Source organism: Vulpes lagopus, chromosome 16, assembly GCF_018345385.1.
Source record: "Vulpes lagopus strain Blue_001 chromosome 16, ASM1834538v1, whole genome shotgun sequence".
Lineage (NCBI taxonomy): Eukaryota > Metazoa > Chordata > Mammalia > Carnivora > Canidae > Vulpes > Vulpes lagopus.
In genome coordinates, this window is record NC_054839.1 from 60868725 (window position 1) to 60896634 (window position 27910).

General features: G+C 60.8%; 2 protein-coding genes and 1 long non-coding RNA gene across 3 annotated transcripts in view; all 3 read right to left on the bottom strand.

Annotated features, from left to right (window-relative positions):
* LOC121476933 (guanylate cyclase soluble subunit beta-2-like) overlaps nucleotides 1-5917 on the bottom strand; it is a 58607-nt gene extending 52690 nt beyond the window's left edge. Inside the window, exons 1-4 of the mRNA XM_041731072.1 lie at nucleotides 5882-5917; nucleotides 5597-5776; nucleotides 3988-4075; nucleotides 3624-3859 (exon numbers count right to left, since the gene is read on the bottom strand). Coding sequence (XP_041587006.1) covers nucleotides 3624-3859; nucleotides 3988-4075; nucleotides 5597-5776; nucleotides 5882-5917 — 540 coding nt within the window. The remainder of the gene's footprint in view (nucleotides 1-3623; nucleotides 3860-3987; nucleotides 4076-5596; nucleotides 5777-5881) is intronic.
* A 238-nt stretch (nucleotides 5918-6155) lies between these two features.
* On the bottom strand, nucleotides 6156-25694 carry C16H13orf42 (chromosome 16 C13orf42 homolog). The gene is made up of 6 exons (XM_041731073.1): nucleotides 25661-25694; nucleotides 25187-25273; nucleotides 24440-25053; nucleotides 8255-8405; nucleotides 6707-6947; nucleotides 6156-6330 (listed from the first exon to the last, which is right to left on the bottom strand). Exons 1-6 carry the CDS (start codon nucleotides 25692-25694, stop codon nucleotides 6156-6158), a joined length of 1302 nt encoding a protein of 433 aa, XP_041587007.1.
* A 720-nt stretch (nucleotides 25695-26414) lies between these two features.
* On the bottom strand, nucleotides 26415-27433 carry LOC121476806. Its single transcript, XR_005984039.1, has 3 exons — nucleotides 27318-27433; nucleotides 26964-27118; nucleotides 26415-26622 (listed from the first exon to the last, which is right to left on the bottom strand). It is a non-coding gene; the product is annotated as an uncharacterized LOC121476806 (long non-coding RNA).
* Nucleotides 27434-27910: the final 477 nt, after the last annotated feature.

Genomic DNA, 27910 nt, shown 5'->3' on the forward strand with positions numbered 1-27910 from the left:
GGTTAATCGCAAAAATGTCATTCGTCTTCCCCGGGTGGCAGTTCCCCTCGGCGCAATGCAGGGCTCTGATTTCCGGTGGCGGGGAGGGGACAGCCCAGGGCTGCAAAGTGAGGACACGTTGGCCTCTACTGATTACGCACAGAGGCCAAGCAACACCCGAGACGAGCACATCCTTTACCTTACGCTGCTCCAGTGCCGTCTCCTTCCAAAGACTTGCTCCCCGCGGCTGTGCTACCTCTTATCACGGCGGGACGTTGCCGGCGTCTGTTTTACAGCTGTTTTCAAGGTGCCTGGCGATATTCTTGGCTCTTGTGAGTGATGGCAAGTCAGCATCCGTTATTATGGCCACAGGTAACAACTACTGTCCGCCGGGCTCCTTACCAGGTGGCCCTGGTATTCCCCACCGTGACACCGCAGGTTAGGAACAGGGTGAGGGGCCCTTTTCATGTTTGAGAAAAATGAGGCCCAGGGAGCCTAAGTCCCCAGGGCACATCCACACCCCGGGGGCTGCAGGGTCCGCAGGGGCCCGGCAGGTGAGAGCAGGTGGTTGCTCCTTGGCTGAGGACGTGAGCACCTGCCCCCACCCAGCCCCCCTCCACCCCGGGAACGGGCAGCCTGGCCACACGGCCTGCGGGACCCTTACAGCCCGGGTCTGTCACCCACCACGCCCCTCAGGAGCACTCAGTCTTAGAAACAGCCAGAAGGAATCGGGGCCTGGGTTTGGGGAGTGGGCTCCTTGAGCTCTCTGGACGTCGACGATACCATCTTGAATCAAAGTCAAGACTGTCTTTCTTACGTGGCTCTGTTGTGTGCGCTGCTGACCCCACACGGCCCCCCTCCGCTCTCTGCGCTCTGTCCCCCCCAAACCTGGAGCGTTTTCTTCAGCTCATTAGACGCTCTTCCTCGCACCACACGGGCTCCTCCTCTTCTGAGCCCCTCAATGCCGGGGCACCCCGGCCTGCTCCTCTCTGCCTCCCTGCCCTTGCAGGTCTCCACGCGGTGTCCTAGTGACCGCATCTCTCCACGACTTCAGATTCTGTCTCTGTGGTGGCAGCTCCACTGGGCTTGTACTTCTAGATCCAGCCACGCCCGAGCTCCACAAGGAGACGCCCCAGTTCCCACCAGGAAGTCCACAGAAAGCTCTAGGGTAACACATACAAAATAGGACTTTTGACTTCCCTCCCAAAATCCCTCCCCCCAAAGGCCCTGCTCAGCAGCCCTCTGTTGCTCAGCTGAATAAAGGGCACGTGTGGTCACCAGCGCCCGAGCTAGACGCCCACGTCTCTGTGCCTCATTCCTGGAGCCGAAACACCTGCAAGTCCTGCTTCAGAGTCTCCCCCAGCCCCACCATCTGGCAGCAGCCCGCTCCTCCCGCCAGGCAGCCCGTGGTGCCTCTTGTCTGGCCCACAGCGAATGACCCCGCTGGAGCCCCAGGTGGGCCCTTTGAGCCCTTTGGCAAAACCACCCCCTGCAGCCACAATCATCTTTTAAAAATTAAGTCAGATTGTGCGACTCCTGCTCAGACCCCTGCACGGACCCCCCAGTACCTTCCCTTCTGCGACCTCGAGGTCCCCTGGGGCCTTCCTGCCTGGGGCCTTCACCCTACCCTTGGCCCGACCAGTCCTTCCCCCGGGCTCACCTAACCCCGTTTCCACTCAGGGCTCTGTCCAAGGATCACCACCTCTGCAGGGCTTTCTCGGACCAAACACCCCACCTCCCGCCCTTCCCACTCTCTGTTTTACTTCACGGCATTTATCACAACCTGACACGTTGTTACATTTGAATATATGTGCAGGTGGTCAATGGTCGCTACTGCCCGCACAGCCCTCCCCACCGAGGCAGGGGCTCCGACGTCAGGGACCTGGTCTCGCGGTTCTTCTCTCAGGGCCTGGAAGAGGTCTGAGCACACCCGGCTGCTCCGTGGTACCTCCCGAGGACATCAGTGATGTCTTTCAAGTCCTTCCAGGGCCGCGGTCTCTCCGGCGCAGATCCTCAGCCTGGATCTCTCTGCAGCCCCCAGCCCTCCGCATGATGCCTCAGATTCCCCCGGACATCTCAGCTCACGGGCCCTGCACTCCTTTCTGCAACCTGGCAGCCTGGCATTCGGTCAACAGGCGGTTGTTGGCGTAGGCACCGCTCCTGACCCAGGGCGCAGGGCGTGAGCAGAACAGACTAACCTTGGGCCCTGTGGGGCTCGGCAGCTAACGGGGTGAGCGTGCACAAGTGAATGTGGCTGAGCGAGTGTGGGCGAGTGTGTATGTGCGTGTACAGTCGTGCGTTAGATCGCGGTAGGCGCGGCACCCGCTGACGCATGGAGAGCTGGGGCAGTGACGGCTGAGACGGGGTGGGCGCTCCAGAAGCCCTCTCCCCGGAGGTAGCCTCGGAGTGTGGCCGCTGAAGCTAGGTGGGAGCTCAGAGGGCCACCCCAGCCACCCCTCCCCAGCTGCCCCTCCCCAGCCGCCCCGCCCCAGCTGCCCCTGCCCAGCTGCCCCTGCCCCAGCCACACTGCCCCAGCCACACTGCCCCAGCTGCCCCTCCCCAGCCACCCCGGCCCAGCCACCCTGCCCCAGCCGGCTCTGATGCCCCTACAGGCCCTGGCCGCCCTGGGCCTCCCTCATGGACCTCGACCACAGTCTGACTCATGTGTACTGCTGCGGCCCCTTGATTCTGTCCCGTGCTTCCCGCCACTGACAGCTCTGTGAGAGCCCGTGTTCATGCGACATCCCCAGACACAGACTGGGACAGAGTTGGAGCTCAGTACCTGTCGAACGGCCAGTGCGTGGATACACAAGCGCAGGCAGCGTCCCCAGGAGCCTGGCCGGCGGGCCTCGACACACCCTGGGCCTGGGAGGCTAACCGGGATGGCTACCTCAGTTTCCCTATGGAGTGTGTCTGCCCACCCCCGCCCCTCACCCCGCAGCCCTCCTGCCCCCCAGGGGACCTGCCCCGACCACGCGCTGACGAGGCCCTGGACGTGCAGGCAGCCCAGGAGTGATGGCGGCTGCGCGGGGGAAGCGGAGGCCACCCCGAGGACGCGTGCGAGCCACGGGCCCACGGGGAGGCCGAGGGCAGCGCTGGGCCTGAGAGCCTCCCTTGCCAAGGTCCGGGGAGCTCGGGCTGCTGGGACTCCAGGGCATCCCCCCCCCCACCCTGCAGCCGGAGGACGTCGTCTTCTGAGGCTCCGCTCACTCTCCGTCGAGGGGGAGGACACTTGGCCCTTGACCTGTCTGACCGAGCGCCCTGCCGTCTGTCCGTCTGACCCGCCACGGCCTCTCAGTAGCTTCTGGCCGCCGGCGCCCCCCTAGCAGCGTGGGAAGCCGTCTCGGGGAGCACCTCCGCCGCCCGCTCCCCGCGGCCCCGACCCAGGCGGGCTCCCTGCCGTGGCCGAGCCCGAGGTGCTCGAGGAAGCACCGGCCCACCCGTTTGTTCTGTGTCCCCTCGTTGGGCCGCCAGCCACCAAAGGGCTCAAAGTGTGCCTTGGATTACTCGCTCGGTATACAGCAGTTGCTTACTAAGGACTCGCTAGGTGGGTTGACGGGAACATCCCCCGGGCCGGCAGGGACATGCGCGTGGGCTTGCCCTCCTCCCGCGTCCCACGGGGCTGAAGAGCTTTGCTCCCCTACCCGGCGATCCGAGTCATCGGGTCGTCTCTCCGAGTCGAGGGGCTGCCGGACGCGACAGCCCTGCACCTTTGCGGGGCCCGAAGACGCTGGGAGACGCCCGCGCGGTCGGGCCCATGTGGGCAGTGGGCAGGTGCAGCCCCGCTTGGAGGCGCCGGCGGCTCGTGGGGCAGGAGGGGCGCTGCAGACGGGGGGCTGGGGCGAGCACACGCTCGGGGCCGCCCAACGGGCACGGAGCCCTGGACACAGGCGGCAGGACGGGCCGAGGCGCCGGGTGCCAGGAGCTGGGGAGGCCGGGGCGCCCCTCCCTCCAGCGGAGCCCACCTGCCCGCCCTCCAGCCCCCCGACGGCGGTCCCGACGCCGTACCCGGAGGCCGTGGGGCCTGGCCTGGCAGCAGGGCCTTGGCCTTGGCCGCGTGCACACCCCCACCCGCCCTCCCCGGGCCCACGGCCGTCTGCGGCCGAGCCAGAAAGCAGGGACATCTGGACATCCTGTGTGGCGACAGGTAGACGTCCCTGAATCGAAAACCAGGACAATCCTGGGCAGCTGGAGCCACTACCCCGGGGCCTCCGGGGCCACCGCCTGAAGGGTCACTCCCGGGGAAAAGGAGCCTTCCAACAGCTCGTTGTGCTGAATTCAACTTTATTGTCTCAAATTTCATTGCTCTCAAGACCTCGGTAGACACCACCTCAGGATTCCCCAGACAAAGCCCGGACCCCGGGGCTTATCACCGGCTTCAAATCCCTAAGATCATCCCCAAGACGCACCAACCTCCCGTTTCTCAATCGTGGAGCTTTGGGGGCTGGTCTGCGTATAGTCTCATTAAAGGTAAAAATACACAAAACGTGAAGCCAGAGACACAAGCACAGTTTCAGGTCTCATGAGCAATAAATGCTTAAAAAAAAAGAAAAGAAAAGAAAAAACGTAGACTCCAAACATCCTCTGTGTCCTGTTTATCTTCTTCTTGTCTGTGCGAGTGGATCCCGCGCAGAGTCTTCGCCACGTGACGTCGGGGCCGGGAAGAGGCAGGCGAGGAGGCCCGTGTCCTGAGCTGACCCTCGGCGGAGAATCTCCGTTCCGGGGCTTCCACGCGAGGCCACATTTGGGGAAAAGGAAGGTTCGCGGCCGTGTTGGCTGGCCGTGCTCTGTCGCGGGTAATACAACGGATCCCCCAAACGTTTCTTTTTCCGTGGAGCTTCCGGCTGCCGTGGGTTTAGGATAAGCCACAAAATGAAAGAAACCTCCCAAACACCGACATTGGCACTCACAGACAAAATAATAATAATGATAGTAAAGACAAGCATCAGGACGTTTCTAGTGTATTTTCGTCTGAAATGTGCAGACACAGAATTTTGAAGAATGCCACGTAATTATCAGCATTTTTTTTTTTTCCCTCCTGGTTGGAGTTGGTAAACACTTAGATTCCGATAGTCAGGTTCACGGAAATAAAAAGTCCATAGTTTAAAAAAAATAAATAACAGTAAGAATAACCTGACGTGAGCCGGGCAGGAGGAGAGCTCCGCTCCGTTCTCAGGCCAACCGCAGCCCAGGGCATCCCGGGTGCGGGGTCTGTTGTTGCTGTTGTTGATTTAAGGTCTTATTTACTTATTCAGGAGAGACACAGAGACAGAGGCAGAGACACGGAGACGTCGCAGGACCCGGGATCCCGGTCCCCGGCCCGGCCTGTCTGCCTGCGTGTGCGTGTGCGTGTGGCGAGGGGCACCCTGCAGCCGGGAGCATGCACCACCCCCACCCGGGCCCCATGACTTCACTGTTCCTTAGGCGACACCAGAAGTACGAATGAGCAAGATGCAGGTCCCTCCGAGCCAGCGCCTCGCAAACCCGAGAAGGGGAAACGCAGGAGCACGCGGGAAGGGCCAAGAGCGCACGGCAGGTGTGTGCTGCTGGACGGCTTCCCCAGATCACAGATCGCTGCGGTCCAGGGCAACCCCGGCATGCGGGGCGGGGGGAGCACCCTCGTGTAGGAAGCGGAGCTGGGTGTGAGCTGGGGGGACGGTGGGGTCCCAGCCGGGGCCCTGGGCCCACCCTCCGTGTAACCCTCAGTGAACACCGTGGCCGTGTCCCCGGCGTCCTGCGCGAAGGGAAGCCCCCTCTGCTTGTAGCCCAGGTGCTTGTGAGCCCCGTGGGACGGCAGCTGCGGCCCAGAGGTCCGGGTGGGCCCCCTCCTGCCCTGTTAACCGAGTTAGTGGCCGCCTGGACGGATGCAGAGGCCCGTGACAGGCCCCAGGGCAGGCCAGGCCTTCCACTCCTGCCGCTGCGACGGCAGCCCGGCCATGCCTACCTGCTAACCCGCTGCGCCGGGAAAGCCAGGCTCCGGGGTCCCCCAAGGTCCCCCCGAGGCGGGTGCCCTGGGAGCCCCCCGGCGCATTTGGCACTAGCTGCGCCCCAGCAGGTCGTGCCCACAGGCTCATGGGCTGCAAGGTTACCGCCTCCAAACACCTGGTGCTGCCCAAACACCTGCAGCCGCCTTCCCTGGGACGCAGCCTGAGTCGGGCTGGGCCGCCCCAAGCCAGTCAGGGCACTGTTCGCTCCCAGAGTTTCTCTCGCAGCAGCCACTGCCCCCTGGGGTTCTCGGGCTCGGGGTAGTCCTCCCCCGGAGACGCCAGGGGCTCCAGTGCAAAGAGCTCGGCGTCCCACTCCATGTCTTCTCCTGAGAAGTTGAAGAGGATCTGTCTGGGGCTCCCCAGGCTGGAAAGGACAAATGAGGCAGAGGCCCTAGTGAGGCTTGGCTGGCTGCACAGAGGGTGGGTGCTCTGATTTACTATTTCTTTTTTTTTTTTTAAGATTTTATTTAGTTATTCCTGAGCAGCACAGAGAGAGAGGCAGAGAGAGAAGGAGGCTCCCTGCAGGGAGCTCGAGGCGGGACTTGAACCCGGGATCCTGGGGTCCGGCCCTGGGCTGAAGGCAGCCGCTCAGCCCCTGAGCACCGCCCCCTCCAGCTGATTCACTGTTTCAATCAGACGCTCCCCAATGTGGGGCCGCGTAGAGACCAAAGCGGTGTCCCCATGGGGGCTGGCCCCGGGGCCGGCCTTGCGGGGGAGGGATGAACGGTGCAAGCACTTACTCTTTTTTGCAGGCTTTGGGCTTAAATTTCAAGGTGTTGAATGCCCCTTCCACGGCCTTGGGCAGGTAGATGGGGTGCCTCTCGAGTCGCCTCTGGGTGCCGATGGTCCTGCACTCGGCGGCCCTCCGCAGCTGGCCGTCCGCCATGTGCACCGCGTGCACGGTCATGTCCTCCGAGTGCCGGCGCGGGGCCCGCAGGATCCAGTTGCAGTGCAAGCCGTGCTCCCGGGAGCTGGTGGCCACTGGAAGAGAGAAGCCGGCGCCCGGGGGGGAGGGGGGACACCGCGTCAGGGCGAGCGGGGCGCGGGTCTGACCCCGGACTTACAGTGTAGACGTACACGGGACGGTTACATGTTCCTTATAAATAAGGGCACAGATCTACGTTCAGCGGCCTGGAAAGACGCCCGTGATGCACTAATTGTGAAGTGACAAGAGCAGGTGACAAAGAGCAAAGAGACCCCGTCTCTCGCCTCCTCGGTGGATTCTGCTGTTCTCCTGCCAACGTCCTGGGCTTCCCAGGCCCGACTCCCGGGGCGAGGGCCGGCCCTCAGGGCCTGAGGGCTGCAGTGGGGAGGAGGGAGAGCGGGGTCCCCGGGTGCAGAGGGCCCGGCCGCGGGAGGACTCTGCGACAGTCCACAAGCCCACGGGAACCTGGATTCACGGCTACGGGCTGCGGGGCCACAGCAACTACAGACCACGCAGATTTAATCTTCTGGGCCCGGGGTGGAGCGCTCGAGGATCACCCAGTACCGGCACCACAAGCCGGCCCGTCGGTAGCAGGAGCCCGCAGGCCCCGGTAAAGTCGCCGCCGCTGCCACCGAGGACGGCGGGTCCCAGGCGGCAGAAACGGGCAGTCAGGTGACGGGGTCCCAGGAGAGAGCCGGTGCCCCGGGGGGGCCGAGGAAAGGCTCCCGCCTGGCCTCTCTGGGGACCCGGGCTGGCCCCTGCCCCCTGCAGGGGAGCTGGGCGCAGGGGCCCACGGCCAGGGCAGGGTGCCGCTGGCTCAGGTCGACTCAGGAGCCAGAGTTCTCAACACAGGTCTTCTGCTCCTTTTTCTTTTCTTTCTTTCTTTCTTTCTTTCTTTCTTTCTTTCTTTCTTTCTTTCTTCTTTCTTTCTTTTTTTCTTTCTTTCTCTTTCTTTTTTTTTTTTAAGACTGAGATAAAATACATGTAACGTGACACCACGGGAGCCAGTGCGGAGTCATACTCACACTGCTGGGTGGCAGCTCCCCGGGACGTGGTCTTGCACGATTCAGACCTGTCCTTACGCCCGTAGAGCGCTGGCTCCCCCGTCACCGCTTCCCCTAACTACGGGCTTGTCTCGGCTTTGGCCAGGGCGCCACAGGGAGGCTGCTGTCCCAGTAGGGCCGCGAGGGTTGGGGTGGCCGGGTGGTGGCCACAGGGCCAACTAAGGCCAGGGGCCCCAGGTCAAGACTGAGGCCTGGGCCAGGCTCCGAGGGCAGATGCCAGCTCCCCTGCACTCAAGGGTGGGATTCCACAGCCCCCAGACCCACACCGCTCCCTTCCCACCGCCGTGGCGAGCACTCACCATCGCAGTCCACGTCCTCATTCGGGGCGTCTGCCTCAGCCGCCCACGGCCGCTTCTCCGTGTCCAGCTCTGCAATGATGGAATCAAAGAAGGCCATGGCCTCGGCCACGTCCGCGCTGAACTGGGAGTATTTCCCCGGGGTTGCTCTCCGCTAGAAGTGAAGGGCAGGAGAGAGCGGGCTGAGCCAGCCTCTGGGCACCCCGCACGGCTACCAAAGCCACAACCACCAAAGAGGACGAAGCGCTGCCGAACGCAAATGGACGTGAAGTGCCCAATTCGCAGAGTTTAGGAGGGCACTTGGAATGGGTGCCCTGGGCAAGGACGGCGGACGCTCCACCGACGGCCACAACTGCCGTCGGTCAGTGGACTTCCAATCACCGCAAGGAGAGACAAAAGGATTGTAAAATCGACCCGTTTCTTGCTCAGAAACCGTTACTGGCCTTTGGGCAAAGACTTAGCCTTTCCTTGGCCTCCTCCCCGGCTGCTAAACACCCAGGTAGGGGACCGTGCAGCGCCTTCGGTAGGCAGTGGGGTGCTCACAGCGGGAACAGGACCACATGGACTGGGAATGCTCTGAAAGAGCGGTCAGTACCTCGAGTGACCGCATTTGGGGGCAAGTTATGGAATAAATTGAAGAAACATTAGTGTGAGTGTTTGCAAAGTATAAGGAATAATAAAATATAGGTTTTTGTTTTTTTTTAAGTCTACTGAATGCCTAACCAGGCTCCAGGCTCTGTGTCCTCCTGTATGATCTCATCCGCCACCGCCGTCCTCACGACCCCGAACAGGTGGTCTCTGGGGACGGGCATAGTGGACCTCCGTGAGACCTGCAATGGAGAACCCTCGACGAGAGGCCCAGAATCGACGTGAGAGCCCATGAGAAGCTCTCCAAGGCATTTAGGGAATTTGAGAACTCAGGGAGGAAAAGAAGGGACAATATGCAGTAACTCGGGCCGTTCCGACCAGGGGTAGAGTCATTTTTATTTTACGCGAGCATTTTTATTTGGTTTTTGATTTACTGGAGTGTAGTTGACCACACCGTGTTTCATTAGTTTCCGGCGTACAATGCAGCGATTTGACAAGTCTATACGTCGTGTCGTGCTCACCGCGCGAGTGGACCTGCCCTCTGTGCCATCACATCACCACTGCGCGTCACTGACCCTATTCCTTAGGCCGGGCCTGGTACCCCCACGACGTGCTCCATCAGCGGAAGCCTGTCTCTCCCACCGCCCTCCACCCATTTTGCCCAACTCCCCACCCCTCCCTTTTGGAAACCATCAGTTTGTTCTCTGTATTTATAGGTCTGGTTCTGCTTTCTGTTTATTCATTTGTTTTTGATTCTACTTCTGAGTGGAATCCTGTCTTTCTCAGTCTGATTTATTCCAGTTTCACCTTCTAAGTCTACCCATGTTGTCTCAGACACAACCTTTTTGTGACTGTGTAATATTCCTGTGTGTGTGTGTGTGTGTGCGCGTGCCCCCGTGCACACATCACATCCTCCTTATCTATTTATCCATTGACGGACACTTGGGCTCCTTCCACCAGTGGCTATTGTAGATAATGCAGCGATTGCCATCAGGATGCATGTATCTTTCCAAATTAGTGTTCTATGTTCTTTGGGTAAATGCCCTGTAGTGGAATTATTGAGCCAAATAGTACTTCCCCGTTTTTAATTTTTTGAAGAACTTCCATACTGTTTTCCACGGCGGCTGCACTGATTTGTATTTCCACCAACAGTGCACAAGAGTTTCTTTTTTTCTCTACATCATGGCCAACGTTTGTTGTTTCTCTCTCTCTCTTTTTTTTATTCTAGCAGTTCTAATAGGTATAAAACAATAGCTCGTTGTCGTTTTGATTTGCGTCTCCCCAATGATGAGCGACGTTGAGCATTTTTCATGTGTCTGTTGGCCATCTGGATGCCTTCTCTGGAAATATGTCTGTTGAGGTCCTCTGCCCATTTTTTAATTGGATTGGTTTTTTTTTTATGGTATTGAATTGTCTAAGCTCTTTACACATTTTGGATATTAGCCCTTTATCAGATATATAAATCTGTAAATACCTTCTCTCATTCAGTAGGTTCTTTTTATTTTGTTGATGGTTTCCTTCCTATGTAAAGAAGGCTTTTTATTTTGATGTAGTCCCAATAGTTTTACTTTTATTTCCTCTGCCTGAAGAGCTCTAGCTAGAAAAATGGTTGCTTCAGCCAATGTCAGAGAAATCACTGGCTGTGTTCTCTTCTAGGAGTTTTATGGTTTCAGGTCTCACATTTAGGTCTTTAATCCATGTTGAGTTCATTGTTGTGTATGATGTTAGAAAGTGGTCCCATTTCTTTATTTTACATGGAAGTGTCCAGTTTTCCCAACACCATTTGTGGAAGAGACTGTCTTTTCCCCGTTGTATATTCTTGCCCCTTTTGTCTTAGATACACTTGGCCTTATAACCACGGGTTTATTTCTGGAGTCTCTCTTCTGTTCCACTGATCTATGTGTTTGTGCCATATGTGGGCATTTTCAAAGGAGGGTGGTATTAAAAAGATGAATTACAGGCTGGAATGTTGGGAAATAAAATGATGACATCTGGATATACATACAAGATCTTGGTGAAATGGATGCATTTCGTACTACTTGAAAACATTGTTAATTAAGTGGAGAGGGTTTCTTTTGCTAGGCCTGTGAGACACCCTCACCGCCAGCCACTGCCCATGTGAGATACGTCGTGGGATTCACACGACTCCCGTGATTCTGATTCAAATTCTACCCGTGTCTCTGCCCAGGAGCCTCGACATAGCAGTGTGGTTCCCACAGCGACAGTGAGGATGGCAGCTTGCCCGTGGCCTGCATCAGGGCACATCCCCTGCCTTTTCACCTACGGACGCTGGGCACCCATTTCAGTGCCTGGCACGGAGAGGTCATTGCCACTGAGTGCATGAATATACGCCAGACAGATGCCATTGCCCAACGTTTATATTCCCAGCCAGCCTGCACGGCTAACGTATCCTTTAGGATTTAACCTGGCAAAGGTTAAGAATTCTATACTCCTTATTTTTATGCAGAACCGATAATACTCTCTTATAGGAAATTTTGGAGCTAGTCTGGATTGGAGAGATCATTTTCCCTTGGATCATTCAGCTGGGTGAAATTAAATGCAAAACGGCTCAGATTTATCCACAAGGAAATTAATATCATCAAAAATTAAATAAGTAAATAAGTAAATAAATAAATAAATAAATAATAAATAATAAATAAGCAAGCGAGCTTTTGAGTACAAACCCTAAAAGCTCTAACACGGACAAACCCTAAAAGCTCTAACACGTCTTCTCTACCTTCCACCATCCATGGAGTGGGTATTTAAGACCAAGCCCAAAGTAATACTTGCCTTATCCCTCTTATATCACAACACCTAAGAACCTAAATGTCCCCATAACTGAGTGGGGGGTTGTGAAGAAAGAACAACAGCTTATGAAACAAGAGGTGAATCTATGAGAAACAAGCAATTTGGAAAAAGTTATAACCACTGAAATCTAACTACTTACAAGCATATACCTACACACAAAATGCCAACAAAATCTAAGCTAAATGGCACACTTGCCTGACCTGAAGAAAAAAATCGGTGAAGTAGACAAGGGAGCCGAGAAACTGAGTCGAAAGAGATGAAACGAAGGAAGAAGTCTGTCACAGACTGTAGCATAACTCGACTTTGGCATTACCTCGCACAACCAAACACGACGGTCATTTTGGCAGCGAAGCCACACGTCTTCCGTCTTTGGTCTTAGGGATTAGACTCAGAGGTTGATAGGCTTAGTCTTAAGGCCGCTATTTGTTCTGCCAACACCTGGTGGCTCTTCACCTTCCATGTCATCTTCATGGACAAGTGGGGGCAGCCCCGGTGGTGCAGCGGTTTGGTGCGGCCTTCAGCCCAGGGCGTGATCCTGGAGACCCGGGATCGAGTCCCACATTGGGCTCCCTGCATGGAGCCTGCTTCTCCCTCTGCCTGGGTCTCTGCCTCGCTCTCTCTCTCTCTCTCTCTCTCTCCATTTCTCTCATGAATGAATGAATGAATTAATGAATGAATAAATAAATAAATAGCTAAGTGGTCGTTCCACTTTAACGAAACCCCACGTGGAAAAAATATACTCACATTTATCGCTTAGAAGCCTGATTAAACTGATATCCTTGAGCCATAGTATAAAACCTACACGTGCGATAGGTGGGAACATCACAATCCAGCGGAAGAGGGGATGAATTTGTCAACTTTGCTGTTTGGCGAAAATTCAAGTTGGATTCTCACTTCCCACTTCATGTCAAAATACATTGCTGCTAGATAAAAAGAGTTGGGTTTTTAAAAATGGAACTATCAAAAAAGAGGGGGGGAGGAATGGCAATCACACAGCTGACCTTGAGACGTAGAAGGACTTTCTAAGCAGGAGAGCAATGGAATAGCAAAGACAAGAATGGATGTCCTTGACCACACAAAAGTCAGTAGTGCTTATAGACCAGAAAATGCCAAATAAAATGAAAACACACATAATAACTTGGAGAAAATATTTTTAGCACACGTGGCCGACAGTGTGCTCATATCCTTAGTAGGAGTCCATAGTAATAAGAAATTTTTAATAGAGCTAAAAGAAAAACAGAAGACATGAATGGGCAATCAATTAAATAAGAAGTACACATCGGTTTGATAAGATAAAACAGTCATTCTTTGCTCGAGTAATAATCAAAGTACATAAAATAATGCAATTTATTTCATCAGCGAACTTCCTAAATTAATGCAATACTAGGTGCTAATAAAATGCAACCAGAAGTGCTTTCTAACTCACTGTTGACGGAAGTGTAAATTATCAAATGTTTCTGGGAAGCAAAATGTAGAAGAATCTTTAAAAATGAATGGTCTTTAAACCAAGCCCCATTAGTCATACTTTTAGGAATCACTAAAACACGCCTCATAGAGTAGGATGTATTTACTTGTAATTCTTCCCAATTGTTTAAAGAATGTGGATTGTTACATTTTTTGCCATTAAAACTTTACTTTTCAAAAACTAGTTAATGAGGCGGGAAAGAATCCACAAAATACATTAACTGAAAAGAGGTCATAAAAAAGTTATTTGGTGTAAACCAGATTTAGTAAATTCATACATACACATACATTAGTGTTGTCAAATTTAGCAAATAAAAATATGGAACGGCAGTTAAATTTCAATTTCACATAAATAATGAATAATGTTTTAGTATAAATATGTGCCAAATATTGCATGGACATAATGATACTAAAAAAAAATCCATCACTTATTTTAAAGTCAAATAAATTTATTTATTTATTTATTTATTAGATTTTATTTATTCATGAGAGACACACAGAGAGAGGCAGAGGCCCAGGCAGAGGGAGAAGCAGGCTCCTTGCAGGGAGCCCGAGGCGGGACTCGATCCCAGGACCCCGGGGTCCCGCCCTGGGCTGAAGGCAGATGCTCAACCCCGGAGCCTCCCAGGCGTCCCTCCCCTTAAAGTCAAATTTAAATAAGCATCCTTTGTTTTAGCTGATGGACCTAGTACCCATATATGCAAATATACAGGAAATAAATGATTGAAAGAGAATATACCTAAATATTTTATAGTGTTTATTTCTGCCTGGTAGGGTTCTAAGTGATTTTTTTTAAATTTTTTGTTAACTTTTTTATTTATTTATGATAGTCACAGAGAGAGAGAGAGAGAGAGGCAGAGACATAGGCAGAGGGAGAAGCAGGCTCCATGCACTGGGAGCCCGACGTGGGATTCAATCCCGGGTCTCCAGGATCACACCCTGGGCCAAAGGCAGGCGCTAAACCGCTGCGCCACCCAGGGATCCCGGTTCTAAGTGATTTTTATTTTATGTCTTATACTTCTGTGTGCTTTATAAACTTCATCTAGTGAACAAATATAGTTTTATCATCCGACATTTTTTTTAAGGGTTGCCCAAAATGTCCTTTTGAGGATGAACTCTGACCCATCATTACACACCGGATATTTTAATTATTAGGACACGATTCCATAGGAATATACTCAAACTATATTCCGCTCCACTGAAAATAAAAGATCATTTTCCACTCCATGAAAAACAACAGATTTGCTACTCTTCTAGCTCTCCCACCCAACTTTGTACGTTTTCTTCTTAAGGATTCTTAAGCCACAGTTGGAGTTTCTGGGGTTATTGGTTTAGGGGATGTCTGCTGCATGCCTGGAGCCCTGCAAGAGGCTGGAGCTGGAGAATAAGACGCGGTGCCCCCCTCAGCGAGCTCACGCGGCGGAACCAGCGAATGAAGCGACGATGACAGTGCTGGGTGCTAAGTGCTGAGACGGGGGCGGACAAGGATGGGGGGAATCCACGGTCTCGGACCGTGGACGTGGGAAGCGGCTTCCTGGGGAAATGCTTTCCCTGCCGGTCAGACAGGAAGCCTGCCGGGGAGCGGGGCGCGGCGGGGAGGAACGGGGACGAGGAAATCTAATTTCTGGGCTGAGCGCACAGCAGGTGCCTGGAGGACGGAGGGGGGCAGGGACTCGCCGGCCTGCGGCCTGACCGAGGGGCCGCGGGGACACCGCCTTGTCATCAGTCACCATCAGACCTTTGTCATCTTGTGGAGCTGCGCCAAGCAGAAGAGAATGTCCTTCGCGGCTCATACTGAATTAGTGCTGCCCTTGGGCCGTGCAAGCGGCCGGGGGCCGAGCGGCAGAGGCGCCCGGTGACTGTGCTCGGGGAATCCCGCGGCTCACTACGGCCTCTGCCCCGCTGACCTGGAGAGTGACTCGGCCGCGCAGAGGCAGATCCAGGGGGCGTCTCCTCTCCCTTCCGAATCACACGTGCGCAGGACAGCGAGGCCGCTGGGAACCTCTCAGACGAACCGGATTCGGGGCCTCCCGCCCTAAAGGAGAGAGAACCTTCCATCTGCTGCCGACGCGGTCCTATTCGACGAAGCAGGATTGGAACTGGGGGGCCTTGGTAGAAAATGGATCCTGGAAACAAGCCACTGCCGGAATACAACCACCTTAAGTCGAAATCGGTCGCTTTTGGCAGGCAGTCGCCAGAATTTCACTGGTTCTTTTGAAGCCACTGTAGCAGGGGCGTTTCTTCAGCCGGGATGGGGGTGGGCCGGGTGCAGGGATGCGGCGCCGACGCAGCCAGCTCGGCCGGGCAGACGTCGGGAACCCAGGCTGCTCGGGACGGCAGGGCCCATAAGAGTAAGGGGGGATCCCCGGGTGGCTCGGAGGTTTAGCGCCTGCCTTTGGCCCAGGGCGCGATCCTGGAGTCCCGGGACCGTCCACATGGTGCCGGGCCAGGTGGTCTTATCTCCACGCCCTGGCGGACGGTGCCTTGGACGTCACTAACCTGCCAACAGGCCCCGCCGACCGCCCCACTGCAGGCTGCGGACTCTCCGCCGTTCCCCCTCGGTGGCTTCTGAAGTAAGCTCAGCGTGTCTTCACCAACGGGAAAAACAACCACAAAAATAGAAGAGAGTATTTTGAGAAAAAAAAAAAAGGACCTCAGAGTACCACACAGGCCAGGCGCACGGGCGTTCCGCGGGGTCTCCGTTCGGCTGCACGGGGCAAAGCAGGGCAAGCTCGGGCGGGCATTTCTTACTGAGCCTTTTAAGCACAACAGTCTAAAGCCGTATCTTTCCAGAAAAGAGGCAGACGGGGGGCGCAGGGTGGGGCCGGCCGGGGCTGCTCTCCGCGGGGCGGGAGAGGAGGCCTGCGGGCCCGATGGGGCCCGGCGCACCAAGCTCGGCTCCCCGGGGCCGGCCGGCCCTTCCGTGGTCTGTGCACGCGAGACCCGACCTGGACCCGTAAAGCGTCCGTTCACACGCGACCAAGGAGGACGCACTGCTGTGCTCTGGGGGTCCAAGAGGGACACAGGTGCTGTCCCAGCTTCACCGGGTCACTGCACCCAGCCGAGGGGACACACGGGCTGACGTGAGACCAACGCTAGGACGGACGTGCGTTCAGGCGAACGTGGGGATGAGAACTGCCGAGTGGTCCGGGGGGCCATGCTCACGGGTGGGGGCCGCCGCATGACGTGCCAGCACCGGACAGCTTAGTGCGGCTGAGACCTACTGTCTCGGGCTGGAGGCCAGGACCCTGTCAGGGCTGTGCTCTCTCTGGGGACAGGTGTCACCGGGGGACGACGTGTCCAGGCCCCCCCCTCCCAGCTCCGGACCTCGCCTCGTGCTCTCCGTGTATGTGTGTATGTGTCCCAGGCTCCCCTGCTTGGAGACACCAGCCAAGTCCCACTAGGGGACACCAGGGGGCCACTCTGACACCTGCAAACAGCCTGACTACACCTGGAATCGCCCTAATCTATTCGCCCTACACCTGAGCATCAGCAGGTGTTTCCTACCAAGCAGGAGGTGACGACATTCCAGAAGAAAGGAGCTCTCCGGCCCCCTGCCCCGGTCACCACCTTGCCAGCCACGGGACGGCACCTGCTATTTCTCAGGCACACCCAGCATGCACTTCATTCGTTGGTTCTTTGTTTCCTTGAGATTTTATTTATTTATTCATGAGAGACACACAGAGAGGGGCTCCCTTGTCCTCCCCACGCCTACTCCTATTTCCACTTGTCTGCTACGCAAACGGAGGCCCAGAGAGGCCAACTCGACCTGGCAAAGGTGCCCAGCTGGTAGACACAGAACTAAAATTCAGGGACGTCCGGGGGGCTCAGAGGTGGAGCATCTGCCTCCAGCAGATGGGTCCTGGGATCGAGTCCCACGTCGGGCTCCTCGCATGGAGCCTGCTTCTCCCTCTGCCTGTGTCTTGGTCTCTCTCTCTCTGTGTCTCTCATGAATAAATAAAAGCTTAAAAAAAAAAAACAACTGAAATTCAGATTTCGGTCTGACTTCAAAGCCATTTTAAAACTGTTTTCTGGTTGCATCGCGGTGGGAGGCCTCCCCGGAGGAAACCTGCACGTTGCACGGATGCCCGACAGGCCTTTCCCAGGGCCCGAGCTGCTGGTTCTGTGCTGAAGCCTTCCCTGTATCTCCGAACAGCGCGGGGAGGAAGGGAGCGAGGCTTCATAAAGACAGAACTGCATTTTGGTTTTTTTCCAAGAAAATGCACTGCCTGGAGGGACTCTAACCAGAGCCAAGAGCCCCAGGATATTCAAGCGAGAAGAGAGTCCAGGACCCACCGCAGCCCCTCTGTCATGGGAGGTGACCCCGAAGGCGGGTGGCTGGCCCACAGGCCCGCAGCTCGCTCATCACGGGATCGGCTCTGGGACCCAAGAGCAGGGACTGGGACACTGACACCTTGTGGGGTTAGGGTGTGTCTTCACACCGCCCCACCTGGGCTGCAATACCGAGGGTTGACATCACCGGGGAGACGAGGCTGGAGACATGAGAGCAGCCCAGTGAGGCATCCCACACCCGCGGCACATCTGCGAACCCGGACTTAGGAGACACGTCACTGCGCAGTCATCAGGGACATGACCCGGGATCTTCAAACAGCCTCAAACCCCAAGCATTCAAAAATAACTAAGTAAATAAAAACTTGAAGAATGAAGGCCGAGTGACCCAGTGCCCTGGAGGGCCTCTGGGGACAGCGGCCCCCTCCTCCTGCCCTTCCTGATGCAGAAGTGTCTCCCGCCTCCCTTGCCCGTTAATCACCTGCTCAAAGAACCCTGATGTGAACCGAGGAGCTAAGCAGGAGCCAGGCTGTGACCGTCACCTCTGCAGGGCGCCCGCAGGCCCCTGAGCTCCCTGCTCCCCGGGTGCTGCGCTGTGACCCCAGGACACCCAGCGCCCAGCCAGGCCGGCCCCTCGCCCGGCTCCCCGGAGCTGGACACGCAGAGTTTTTCAAGCGGCTTCTCCTGGGGTTTCTCGATGCCCCGCGAGGGGCACCTCACCCCTGGGCGCCTGATGGCCGCGCGGCATCGAAGGGCTCCCCCCTGGCTGCCCCCAGACGCCCTCCCCTACTCCTGCCCGCTCATCCCTGCAGGTAACCTGCTGGGGCTGCTGGGGGGACGGCGGGTGTCCTGGGGGGCAGTGGGTGTCCTGGGGGAGCAGTGGGTGTCCTGGGGGGTGGGGGGGCCAGTGGGTGTCCTGGGGTGGCAGTGGGTGTCCTGGGGGAATGGGAGGGGCAGCGGGTGTCCTGGGGGGGCACTGGGTGTCCTGGGGGGATGGGAGGGGCAGTGGGTGTCCTGGGGGGATGGGAGGGGCAGTGGGTGTTCTGGGGGGGCAGTGGGTGTCCTGGGGGGATGGGAGGGGCAGCGGGTGTCCTGGGGGAGCAGTGGGTGTCCTGGGGGGATGGGAGGGGCAGTGGGTGTCCTGGGGGGGCAGTGGGTGTCCTGGGGGGATGGGAGGGGCAGCGGGTGTCCTGGGGGGATGGGAGGGGCAGTGGGTGTTCTGGGGGGGCAGTGGGTGTCCTGGAGGGATGGGAGGGGCAGCGGGTGTCCTGGGGGGCAGTGGGTGTCCTGGGGGGATGGGAGGGGCAGTGGGTGTCCTGGGGGGATGGGGGGGCAGCGGGTGTCCTGGGGGGGCAGTGGGTGTTCCTGGGGGGATGGGAGGGGCAGCGGGCTGTCCTGGGGGGGCAGTGGGTGTCCTGGGGGATGGGAGGAGCAGTGGGTGTCCTGGGGGGGCAGTGGGTGTCCTGGAGGGATGGGAGGGGCAGCGGGTGTCCTGGGGGGCAGTGGGTGTCCTGGGGGATGGGAGGAGCAGTGGGTGTCCTGGGGGGGCAGTGGGTGTCCTGGAGGGATGGAGGGGCAGCGGGTGTCCTGGGGGGGGCAGTGGGTGTCCTGGGGGGATGGGAGGGCAGTGGGTGCCTGGGGGGCAGTGGGTGTCCTGGAGGGATGGGAGGGGCAGCGGGTGTCCTGGGGGGGCAGTGGGTGTCCTGGGGGGGCAGTGGGTGTCCTGGGGGGGCAGTGGGTGTCCTGGAGGGATGGGAGGGGCAGTGGGTGTCCTGGGGGGGCAGTGGGTGTCCTGGGGGGATGGGAGGGGCAGCGGGTGTCCTGGGGGGGCAGTCGGTGTCCTGGGGGGATGGGAGGGGCAGCGGGTGTCCTGGGGGAGCAGTGGGTGTCCTGGGGGGGCAGTGGGTGTCCTGGGGGGGCAGTGGGTGTCCTGGGGGGGCAGTGGGTGTCCTGGGGGGATGGGAGGGGCAGTGGGTGTCCTGGGGGGGCAGTGGGTGTCCTGGAGGGATGGGAGGGGCAGTGGGTGTCCTGGGGGGGCAGTGGGTGTCCTGGGGGGATGGGAGGGGCAGCGGGTGTCCTGGGGGGGCAGTGGGTGTCCTGGGGGGGCAGTGGGTGTCCTGGGGGGGCAGTGGGTGTCCTGGAGGGATGGGAGGGGCAGTGGGTGTCCTGGGGGGGCAGTGGGTGTCCTGGGGGGATGGGAGGGGCAGCGGGTGTCCTGGGGGGGCAGTGGGTGTCCTGGGGGGATGGGAGGGGCAGCGGGTGTCCTGGGGGGGCAGTGGGTGTCCTGGGGGGATGGGAGGGGCAGCGGGTGTCCTGGGGGGGCAGTGGGTGTCCTGGGGGAATGGGAGGGGCAGCGGCTGTCCTGGGGGGGCAGTGGGTGTCCTGGGGGGATGGGAGGAGCAGTGGGTGTCCTGGGGGGGCAGTGGGTGTCCTGGGGGGATGGGAGGGGCAGTGGGTGTCCTGGGGGGGCAGTGGGTGTCCTGGAGGGATGGGAGGGGCAGTGGGTGTCCTGGGGGGGCAGTGGGTGTCCTGGGGGGATGGGAGGGGCAGCGGGTGTCCTGGGGGGGCAGTGGGTGTCCTGGGGGGGCAGTGGGTGTCCTGGGGGGGCAGTGGGTGTCCTGGGGGGATGGGAGGGGCAGTGGGTGTCCTGCGGGGGCAGCGGGTGTCCTGGGGGGATGGGAGGGGCAGCGGCTGTCCTGGGGGGGCAGTGGGTGTCCTGGGGGGATGGGAGGGGCAGTGGGTGTCCTGGGGGGGCAGTGGGTGTCCTGGGGGGATGGGAGGGGCAGTGGGTGTCCTGGGGGGGCAGTGGGTGTCCTGGAGGGATGGGAGGGGCAGTGGGTGTCCTGGGGGGGCAGTGGGTGTCCTGGGGGGATGGGAGGGGCAGCGGGTGTCCTGGGGGGGCAGTGGGTGTCCTGGGGGGGCAGTGGGTGTCCTGGGGGGGCAGTGGGTGTCCTGGAGGGATGGGAGGGGCAGTGGGTGTCCTGGGGGGGCAGTGGGTGTCCTGGGGGGATGGGAGGGGCAGCGGGTGTCCTGGGGGGGCAGTCGGTGTCCTGGGGGGATGGGAGGGGCAGCGGGAGTCCTGGGGGGGCAGTCGGTGTCCTGGAGGGATGGGAGGGGCAGTGCGTGTCCTGGGGGGGCAGTGGGTGTCCTGGGGGGGCAGTGGGTGTCCTGGGGGGGCAGTGGGTGTCCTGGGGGGATGGGAGGGGCAGTGGGTGTCCTGCGGGGGCAGCGGGTGTCCTGGGGGGATGGGAGGGGCAGCGGCTGTCCTGGGGGGGCAGTGGGTGTCCTGGGGGGATGGGAGGGGCAGTGGGTGTCCTGGGGGGCAGTGGGTGTCCTGGGGGATGGGAGGGGCAGTGGGTGTCCTGGGGGGGCAGTGGGTGTCCTGGAGGGATGGGAGGGGCAGTGGGTGTCCTGGGGGGGCAGTGGGTGTCCTGGGGGGATGGGAGGGGCAGCGGGTGTCCTGGGGGGGCAGTGGGTGTCCTGGGGGGGCAGTGGGTGTCCTGGGGGGGCAGTGGGTGTCCTGGAGGGATGGGAGGGGCAGCGGGTGTCCTGGGGGGGCAGTGGGTGTCCTGGGGGGGCAGCGGGTGTCCTGGAGGGATGGGAGGGGCAGCGGGTGTCCTGGGGGGGCAGTGGGTGTCCTGGGGGGATGGGAGGGGCAGCGGGAGTCCTGGGGGGGCAGTCGGTGTCCTGGAGGGATGGGAGGGGCAGTGGGTGTCCTGGGGGGGCAGTGGGTGTCCTGGAGGGATGGGAGGGGCAGCGGGAGTCCTGGGGGGGCAGTGGGTGTCCTGGGGGGATGGGAGGGGCAGTGGGTGTCCTGGGGGGATGGGAGGGGCAGCGGGTGTCCTGGGGGGATGGGAGGGGGCAGCAGGCGAGGGGGGTCGCCGGCCCATGTCGCCGTTCCCGGGGGTCCCCCTCCCCGATGCCGCCCTCCCGGGGTCCTCCCACGCCGCCCTGCAGGCTCTGCCTGGGGACCCCCGGGCTCCCGGGCCCCGCCCCGCCCGGCCCCTCGGCGCAGCGCTCACCTCGGCCTCCCGGGGGGCGGGGGCGGGGGCGGGCCGCGGCGGCTGCAGGCGGCGGAGGTACTGCCTGCGGAGGGCCAGCAGCTCCTGCAGGTAGCGCAGACAGTCCTGGGGCCGCGAGGCCACCCCCGCCCGGTGCGCGCGGCTCTCGGCGGCGTCCCCGGGGCCGTCCTGCCGCGTCTGCTGCGCCCCCGCCCGCCCCCGCGGGCCCGCGTGGAACACGCCGTGGAGCCTCGCGAGCGCCCGCTCCGGGCCGGGCCGCGGTCCTCGCCATCCCGCGGGGGGCGCCGTGGCCGGGTCGCAGGGCCCCCGCCCCCCGCCCCCAGGGGCGCCGCGGACCCCGGGCGGCCGGGCCACCTGCGCATCGCTCATGGGGACGCCGCGGGCGGTCGGGGCGGGGCTGCGCCAGGCCCGGGGTCACCGAGCAAGGCCGCGCGCGCCCATCGGGCCGCCGGGGAGGGGGGGGGGGGGCTCGCCCCACAGCGCTGTCCCCGCTCAGCCGCGTCCTTTCCTGCTCATGCTCCGCGTCTGCACCGGGTCCCCCGGGGGCGCGGTGTCCCCGTGGACCTCCACGCTCCCCCCCCCCCCCCGGCCTCGGCTCTAGTCCTGCGCCCTGCTCCTGCGCCCCGGTCCTGAGCCCCAGTCCTGAGCCCCAGTCCTGAGCCCTAGCCCCGGCCCTGGCCCTGCGCCCTAATCCTATGCCCCGGTCCTATGCCCCGGTCCTGCGCCCAGGTCCTGAGCCCTGCTCCTGCGCTCTGGTCCTGCGCCCCAGCCCTGCACCGTGTTCCTGGGCCCTGCTCCTGCGCCCCGGCCCTGCGCCCCGGCCCTGCGCCCTGCTCCTGCGCCCGCCTAGCGCTCTGGTCCTGCGGCCCCAGCCCTGCACCGTGTTCCTGGGCCCTGTTCCTGCGCCCCCGGCCCCTGCGCCCCCGGCCCTGCGCCCCGGCCCCCTGCGCGTGCTCCTACGCCCCAGCCCTGCGCCCCGGCCCTGCGCCGTGCTCCTACGCCCCAGCCCTGCGCCCCTGCTCCTGCGCCCCAGCCCTGCGCCCCGGCCCTGCGCCCTGCTCCTACGCCCCAGCCCTGCGCCCTGCTCCTGCGCCCCGGCCCTGCGCCCCGGCCCTGCGCCCTGCTCCTACGCCCCCAGTCCTGCGCCCTGCTCCTATGCCCAGTCCTGCGTCCTGCTCCTGTGCTCCCGCCCTGCGCCCTGCTCCTGCGCCCCGGCCCTGCGCCGTGCTCCTACGCCCCAGTCCTGCGTCCTGCTCCTGCGCCCCAGCCCTGCGCCCCGGCCCGGGATGAGCTCCCGCTCGGCAAGAACAGCAGAGAGCCAAAGCCCCTGTGTGGCTCGGGTAAGTCCAGCCCCGCGGGAGGCGGGCAGGTCGCGGCCAGCGCCTCGGCAGGAGGCGCCCAGATCCCCGATAAGCCGCCCACGCCCCGCGGTAACGGGAGCCCTCCGCCGTCACCCGATAGCAGCGCTTTGTGGGGCCGCGGGTTCAGGTATCCAGCCCACAGCTTTCTGCCCAAAAGCCTTGTTGGCTGAGGGGGGGCCTCTGCTCCGGGCAGGCGCCTTCTTCTGCTCACACGTTGATTTCCTAGACTGCGGCAGCCGGACACGAACCGCCTTTCCCAGAGCGCCCCTGGGGGCTGAGGAGCCAGGGCCCCCCGGATCCTCCCCGGGCCCACGGTGGACCCCTTGCCTTCCGCTGTCCACGCACCCCTCGGAGCGCACTGCCCCGAGCCCCACCGCCCTGGGCACCGGCTTTGGCTCAGGCTGGGGCGGGTGTTGGAGGGAAGCCGGAGGCCCCGGGAGCCACGGGGCATCCCTGAGTGTGCACCAGCCTGGCCTATTTCTGCCGCGTTTCCGTTTGGTTTCGTTTGGTTTTCTTGAGAGACAGAAAGTGTTAGTGGTTTCGCCGGGCGCAGGGTGACCTTGGGTATCACACCTTGCTGTGCTCCCGAGGTTCTCAGACTCCAAGGGCAGCATCCCAGGGTGGCGGCAGAGGGTGCAGAGGGTGCAGGGGGTGCAGAGGGTGCAGAGGGTGCAGGGGGTGCAGAGGGTGCAGGGGTGCAGGGGGTGCAGGGGCTTCGCTCCACAGCAATGCCAATGCCGGGCCGCGTGGACGTGCCAGGGAGGCTGTGGGGGCTTCCGTGTGCCCCACAACAGCCTGGTGGGTGCTGCTGGGGCGGTCGCCCAGGGGGCAGGGCCGGTGGCAGGAAAGGGCGCCAGCACCAGCCTCTTTCAAATTGGGTTCGGGCCTCAGGTCGGCCCCCTGCGAGAGCTATGACACTGAGCGCTGGCGTTCCCATCTGCACAAGGACACAGCGCCTCCTTCCAGGACTGGAGCCCTTGTCATGGTTCAATGAGCCACCAGGGGCGGAGCATAGTTGCTGTGGGGCCAAAGCATCAATCAATGTAAAGCCATACAATTAATAATATAGAAATATTACTACTGCCACTACTTTGCGGCTTCCGGCGTCAGTGGCTGCACTCTGGTCCCGGCACACGCTTGGCCCCGGGCCTCTCTCCCTTGGGGCTGGTGGTGTCAGAGGCGGGGCCAGGCACCCCGAGTGCAGCCCTCCGCCTGGTCACGGGGCTCCCCTGGGGGAGCTGTCCTGAGCCACCTGCTGCTTTGAGCAGCGCCTGACCCGGCACCGCGTCCCCTGCAGCCCGAGGCCAGGCACGCACCTGACCCCTGCCCTTGCCCAGCGGTGGGTGTGGGGGCCTTACTGTGCCGCACCCTCGCTTGGCCTGCAGGCACCGGCTCCCCTGCTCCCCCCATAACGCCGCATGGCCCATGGCGTCCCGGGTCAGAGCAGATGACGTGGACACCCAACCCACGTCTACACATCCCCGTGGCTGAGTCCCCCCCCGCCCCCCGCTGTGACAGGGACCCCGAGTCAGCTGCTCCCCTTGGCCAGGTGGGTGGAGCGGAGGACGGAGCCCGGAGGCAGGGGGCGGCGGGGGAGCTGAGAGAAGGAAGGGATCAAATGGCCCCGCTGAATGTTTGATGAGGGGTCAGATTACCAGGTCTGACAGCGTATCCCGTATCCGTGTCACGTTGGTCCGCTTGCCCCGCGCGTCGGAACCTTTCACTTTCTGGTGGTGCCACGAATGGAGAGGAAGAGACCTCCCCCTGCAGATGGGCTCCCGGGGCTCCTGGGGCTCCCGGGGCTCAGACGCCGGCCCCGTGGCCCATGGGGCAAGGCCCCCCTCTGCTGAGCCCTCCGCACGCGGACGCTGAGCACCGGGTGACGACGCCCTTGCCGCACCTTCCTCCTGCCGGGACGCGCTGGGGGTCCCTTTACACCAGTGCCCCGGAGCAAACATCACGTCCTCCAGGCTCCCGAGACCGAAGGTGCCCCGGCCCCTGAATACACGGAGGGCTGGGCACGGCGGGAGGGGGCACCGGGCGGTTGAGGCGGGCTCGGAGCGCAGGACGAAGACCCTGCATCGGGTTAGCCTGAGGACCCTTTGCCGGAGCCCAGGGAGGCCGGCCGGGGGCCTGGGGACCGCGCGGGTGGGCCTGTGATTGTAGACAAAGGCCCCCCGTAGGCGAAGGCCAGGCAGGCCGCCCCCCGTTGGCCCCGCGGGTGGGGCGCCCCGGTGCAGGGCACAGCCCACACACCTGCACCTGACACCTGAGCCGGTCAAGGCCTGAGGGCAGAGGCTGCTGTGAGAAATGGGACGGTGAGAAAATCCCGCGTGGAGACCCAAGGAGGGCTCGTCCGTAAGACGCTGGAGAACCCGGAGTTCCCTTTATCAGCCGCGGACATGAGAACTGGAAGACGCGGCCTCCGGGGCCACCGGCGTGGTCGCCCGTCACGGTCCACCAGGGAGCTGGGGAGGCCGGCCCGGGGCCTGGGGACCGCATGGGAGGGCCGTGAGCAGTTTCCCTTTTAGGGACATTCTCCGATTACTGATGTGTGACTTGGGCTACGCCGTATCCCCCAACCAGTTCTCTTTCCAGGCACATGATTGGCTGAGATGATTGGCCAAAGGGTGACATCGCCCAAAACCAAGTGTCCTAACGCTGTAGGCGTCTGCCTCATCTCACGTGTTTACCGTATATTTATGCAAAGAATATGCATCAGCATCTCACACGCGCACGCGTACCTGTGGCTGGAGTATGATTAGGGAAGGAGAGCGCCTAACCCTGAGCCGACCACCCTGGCTGTTAGCGCCTTGTTACAAGGCTGCAGCGCGGGGCTCCGACCCGTCCCGCAGTGAACAGGTCTTCGGATGCACCGGCTGGAGGCCCGTCGGCTTCCGGAACAGTCATCGCACCTCCCGACCGGTCTCCAAGCTGAACGGACCTTCTCGGGAGCCCCGCGGGCCTCTAATTCTGATCACTTCTCCTTTTTTCTTTCTTTCTTTTTTTTTCTTTTTTTTTTCCAGTTCGGTTCTTGTTCCCCGATCATTCATTTTAAAATGATTTTTCAAGGAACCCTTTCTTCTTCCACCCTCAGCCATGCCGAGTGCATCGATTGACCGGCCCGTCGGGTCCTGGGGGGCCGCGCGGCTGCGTGCGGCGGGAGGCGGGGAGGGCTGCTCTGAGCCTGTCCCACCTGCTGCTCCGTCTGCCTCCCGGGTCACACGTCGAAGAACAAGCCACGTCGAAGGCCGCGGGGTGGGTTGGCGCGCCGGGCACTGACCCAGCCTGCCTGGCACCACCCGGTGCGCTCGCTCACATGCTGTGTGTCACCGCTCGGGTGACTTCGCCGCCGTAATGCACGGCCCGCAAGCCCTCCCCGGCACGGTCCGCGTCGCCGGCAGGTTGGCTGCGGGCCCCGCTCTTCGCGGCTCGGGGCCTCGGGCCCACGGGAGCAGCATCCGCATGTCACAGCTCTTCCGCCCACTCCCCGGCCGCCTTCCTTCCCCAGGACCCCTTCCTGCCTTGCGTCGCGGAGGCTGTGTGCGTCTTTCACGGAGACGGACGGCACCTGAGCGTCGGAAGGCGCGAGGGAGCCGAGGCCACGACGGTCCGGAGGTCGGGGTCAGACCCGACACAGGGTTCTCGGCGTTTCCAGGCTCGTTGGCGGCACCAGTTGGAGGGAGCTTTCCCAGGGACTCTTGGAACCGCAGCAGTTGCTCACCACGCCTTAGAGAGACGCCCGCCCTGGTGTTTCAGGCGCCCTTGCAGCAGTTTCCGCGACCTCACAGCTGCTCTCACAGCCGCAGCTCTTCTCAGCTCAGGTGAGCCCTGATTCCTAGGACGTGCAGAGGCTTCAACACAGCACCCTCCTTTGTTCTTCCCAAGGGCCCATGAGAAGGTGCGTTGGTCACACTTCCAGGAACCACGGTGCCCGGGCCCCGCAGGAAAGCCCCGTGCGTGAGACGGCCCCGCCCTTGCTGCCGGCCTGAGCCCAGGCCTGGGGGTGCCCCAGCCCCGCTGACCGGCCTGCTGGCGGCCTCCCCGACTCCCCGCTCACTGAGAGCCCCTCTCCCGGACAGAGGCGCCAAGCCGGGGAGGAGCAGCGCGGCCACAGGCGGCCCATCTTCCAAGGTTCGATTCCAGGGACCCGTGCCCCCGGACCCACGGTCGCATTACCTTCGTGCTGCGAGCTCAGCCCCCGCTCGGCCTCCGGCGAAGCCTGCGACTCCCCCCTCCTGGAATCGAGCGAAGCTGCTGCTGCGCCTCGACTCCGGATGCCTGGCTGCGCTGCGGTTTCCGGGGCACGGCGGCGCCGCTCAAGAAAGCGGGCTCTGGGTAGAGAAGGGCCGGCTACCCCGGTGCCCAAGCCCCCGCCCCTGCCCCTGTGCTGCCGCCGGGATTGAGCCCCCCCAGGAGGGGACGTGGACGAACTTCAAAATGCAGCAGAATTCCGGTGCAGAAGCCTCCCCGGGTTGCCGACCTCTGACCCCAGCTCCGCCGGTGGGTCAACGTCTACACCCCCAGGCTCACCTTGGGCCTCAAGCAGCGAGGACTCAGGACGGGCTGCTCTGTGCGCATCACTGTCCTGGGCTCCCTCGGGGTTTTCCTGCTGCTGCTGCCCCTTCCTTGTCCCCTTCGTGGTTTCCTCTTTGTCTGTCCCTCACCACGTACTTTTGCTCTATGTTGGCAAATTGAACTCTGATTAAAAAAAATATACAAAAAATATATATTTCATGAAATTGATTTTTAAAAAAATATTTATTTCTTTATGATAGAGAGAGAGAGAGAGAGAGAGAGAGACCCAGGCAGAGGGAGAAGCAGGCTCCACGCAGGGAGCCCGACGTGGGACTCGATCCCGGGTCTCCAGGATCACACCCTGGGCCGAAGGCAGGCGCCAAACCGCTGCGCCACCCAGGGATCCCCTGAAACTGATTTTTTAAATAGAGAAACCTCTTCTGATCGGTTTCATAAAAATTAAATAGCTTCATTTTATCTTTTATCAAAAGCGTTTTCTGAATAATTTGCACGTATGTATAGTCGTCTGTGTATCCAAATATATTTTTTTTTTTGTATCCAAATATTTTTAGTGTTGAATTCAACTGACAAAAATTAAAAAATAAAAT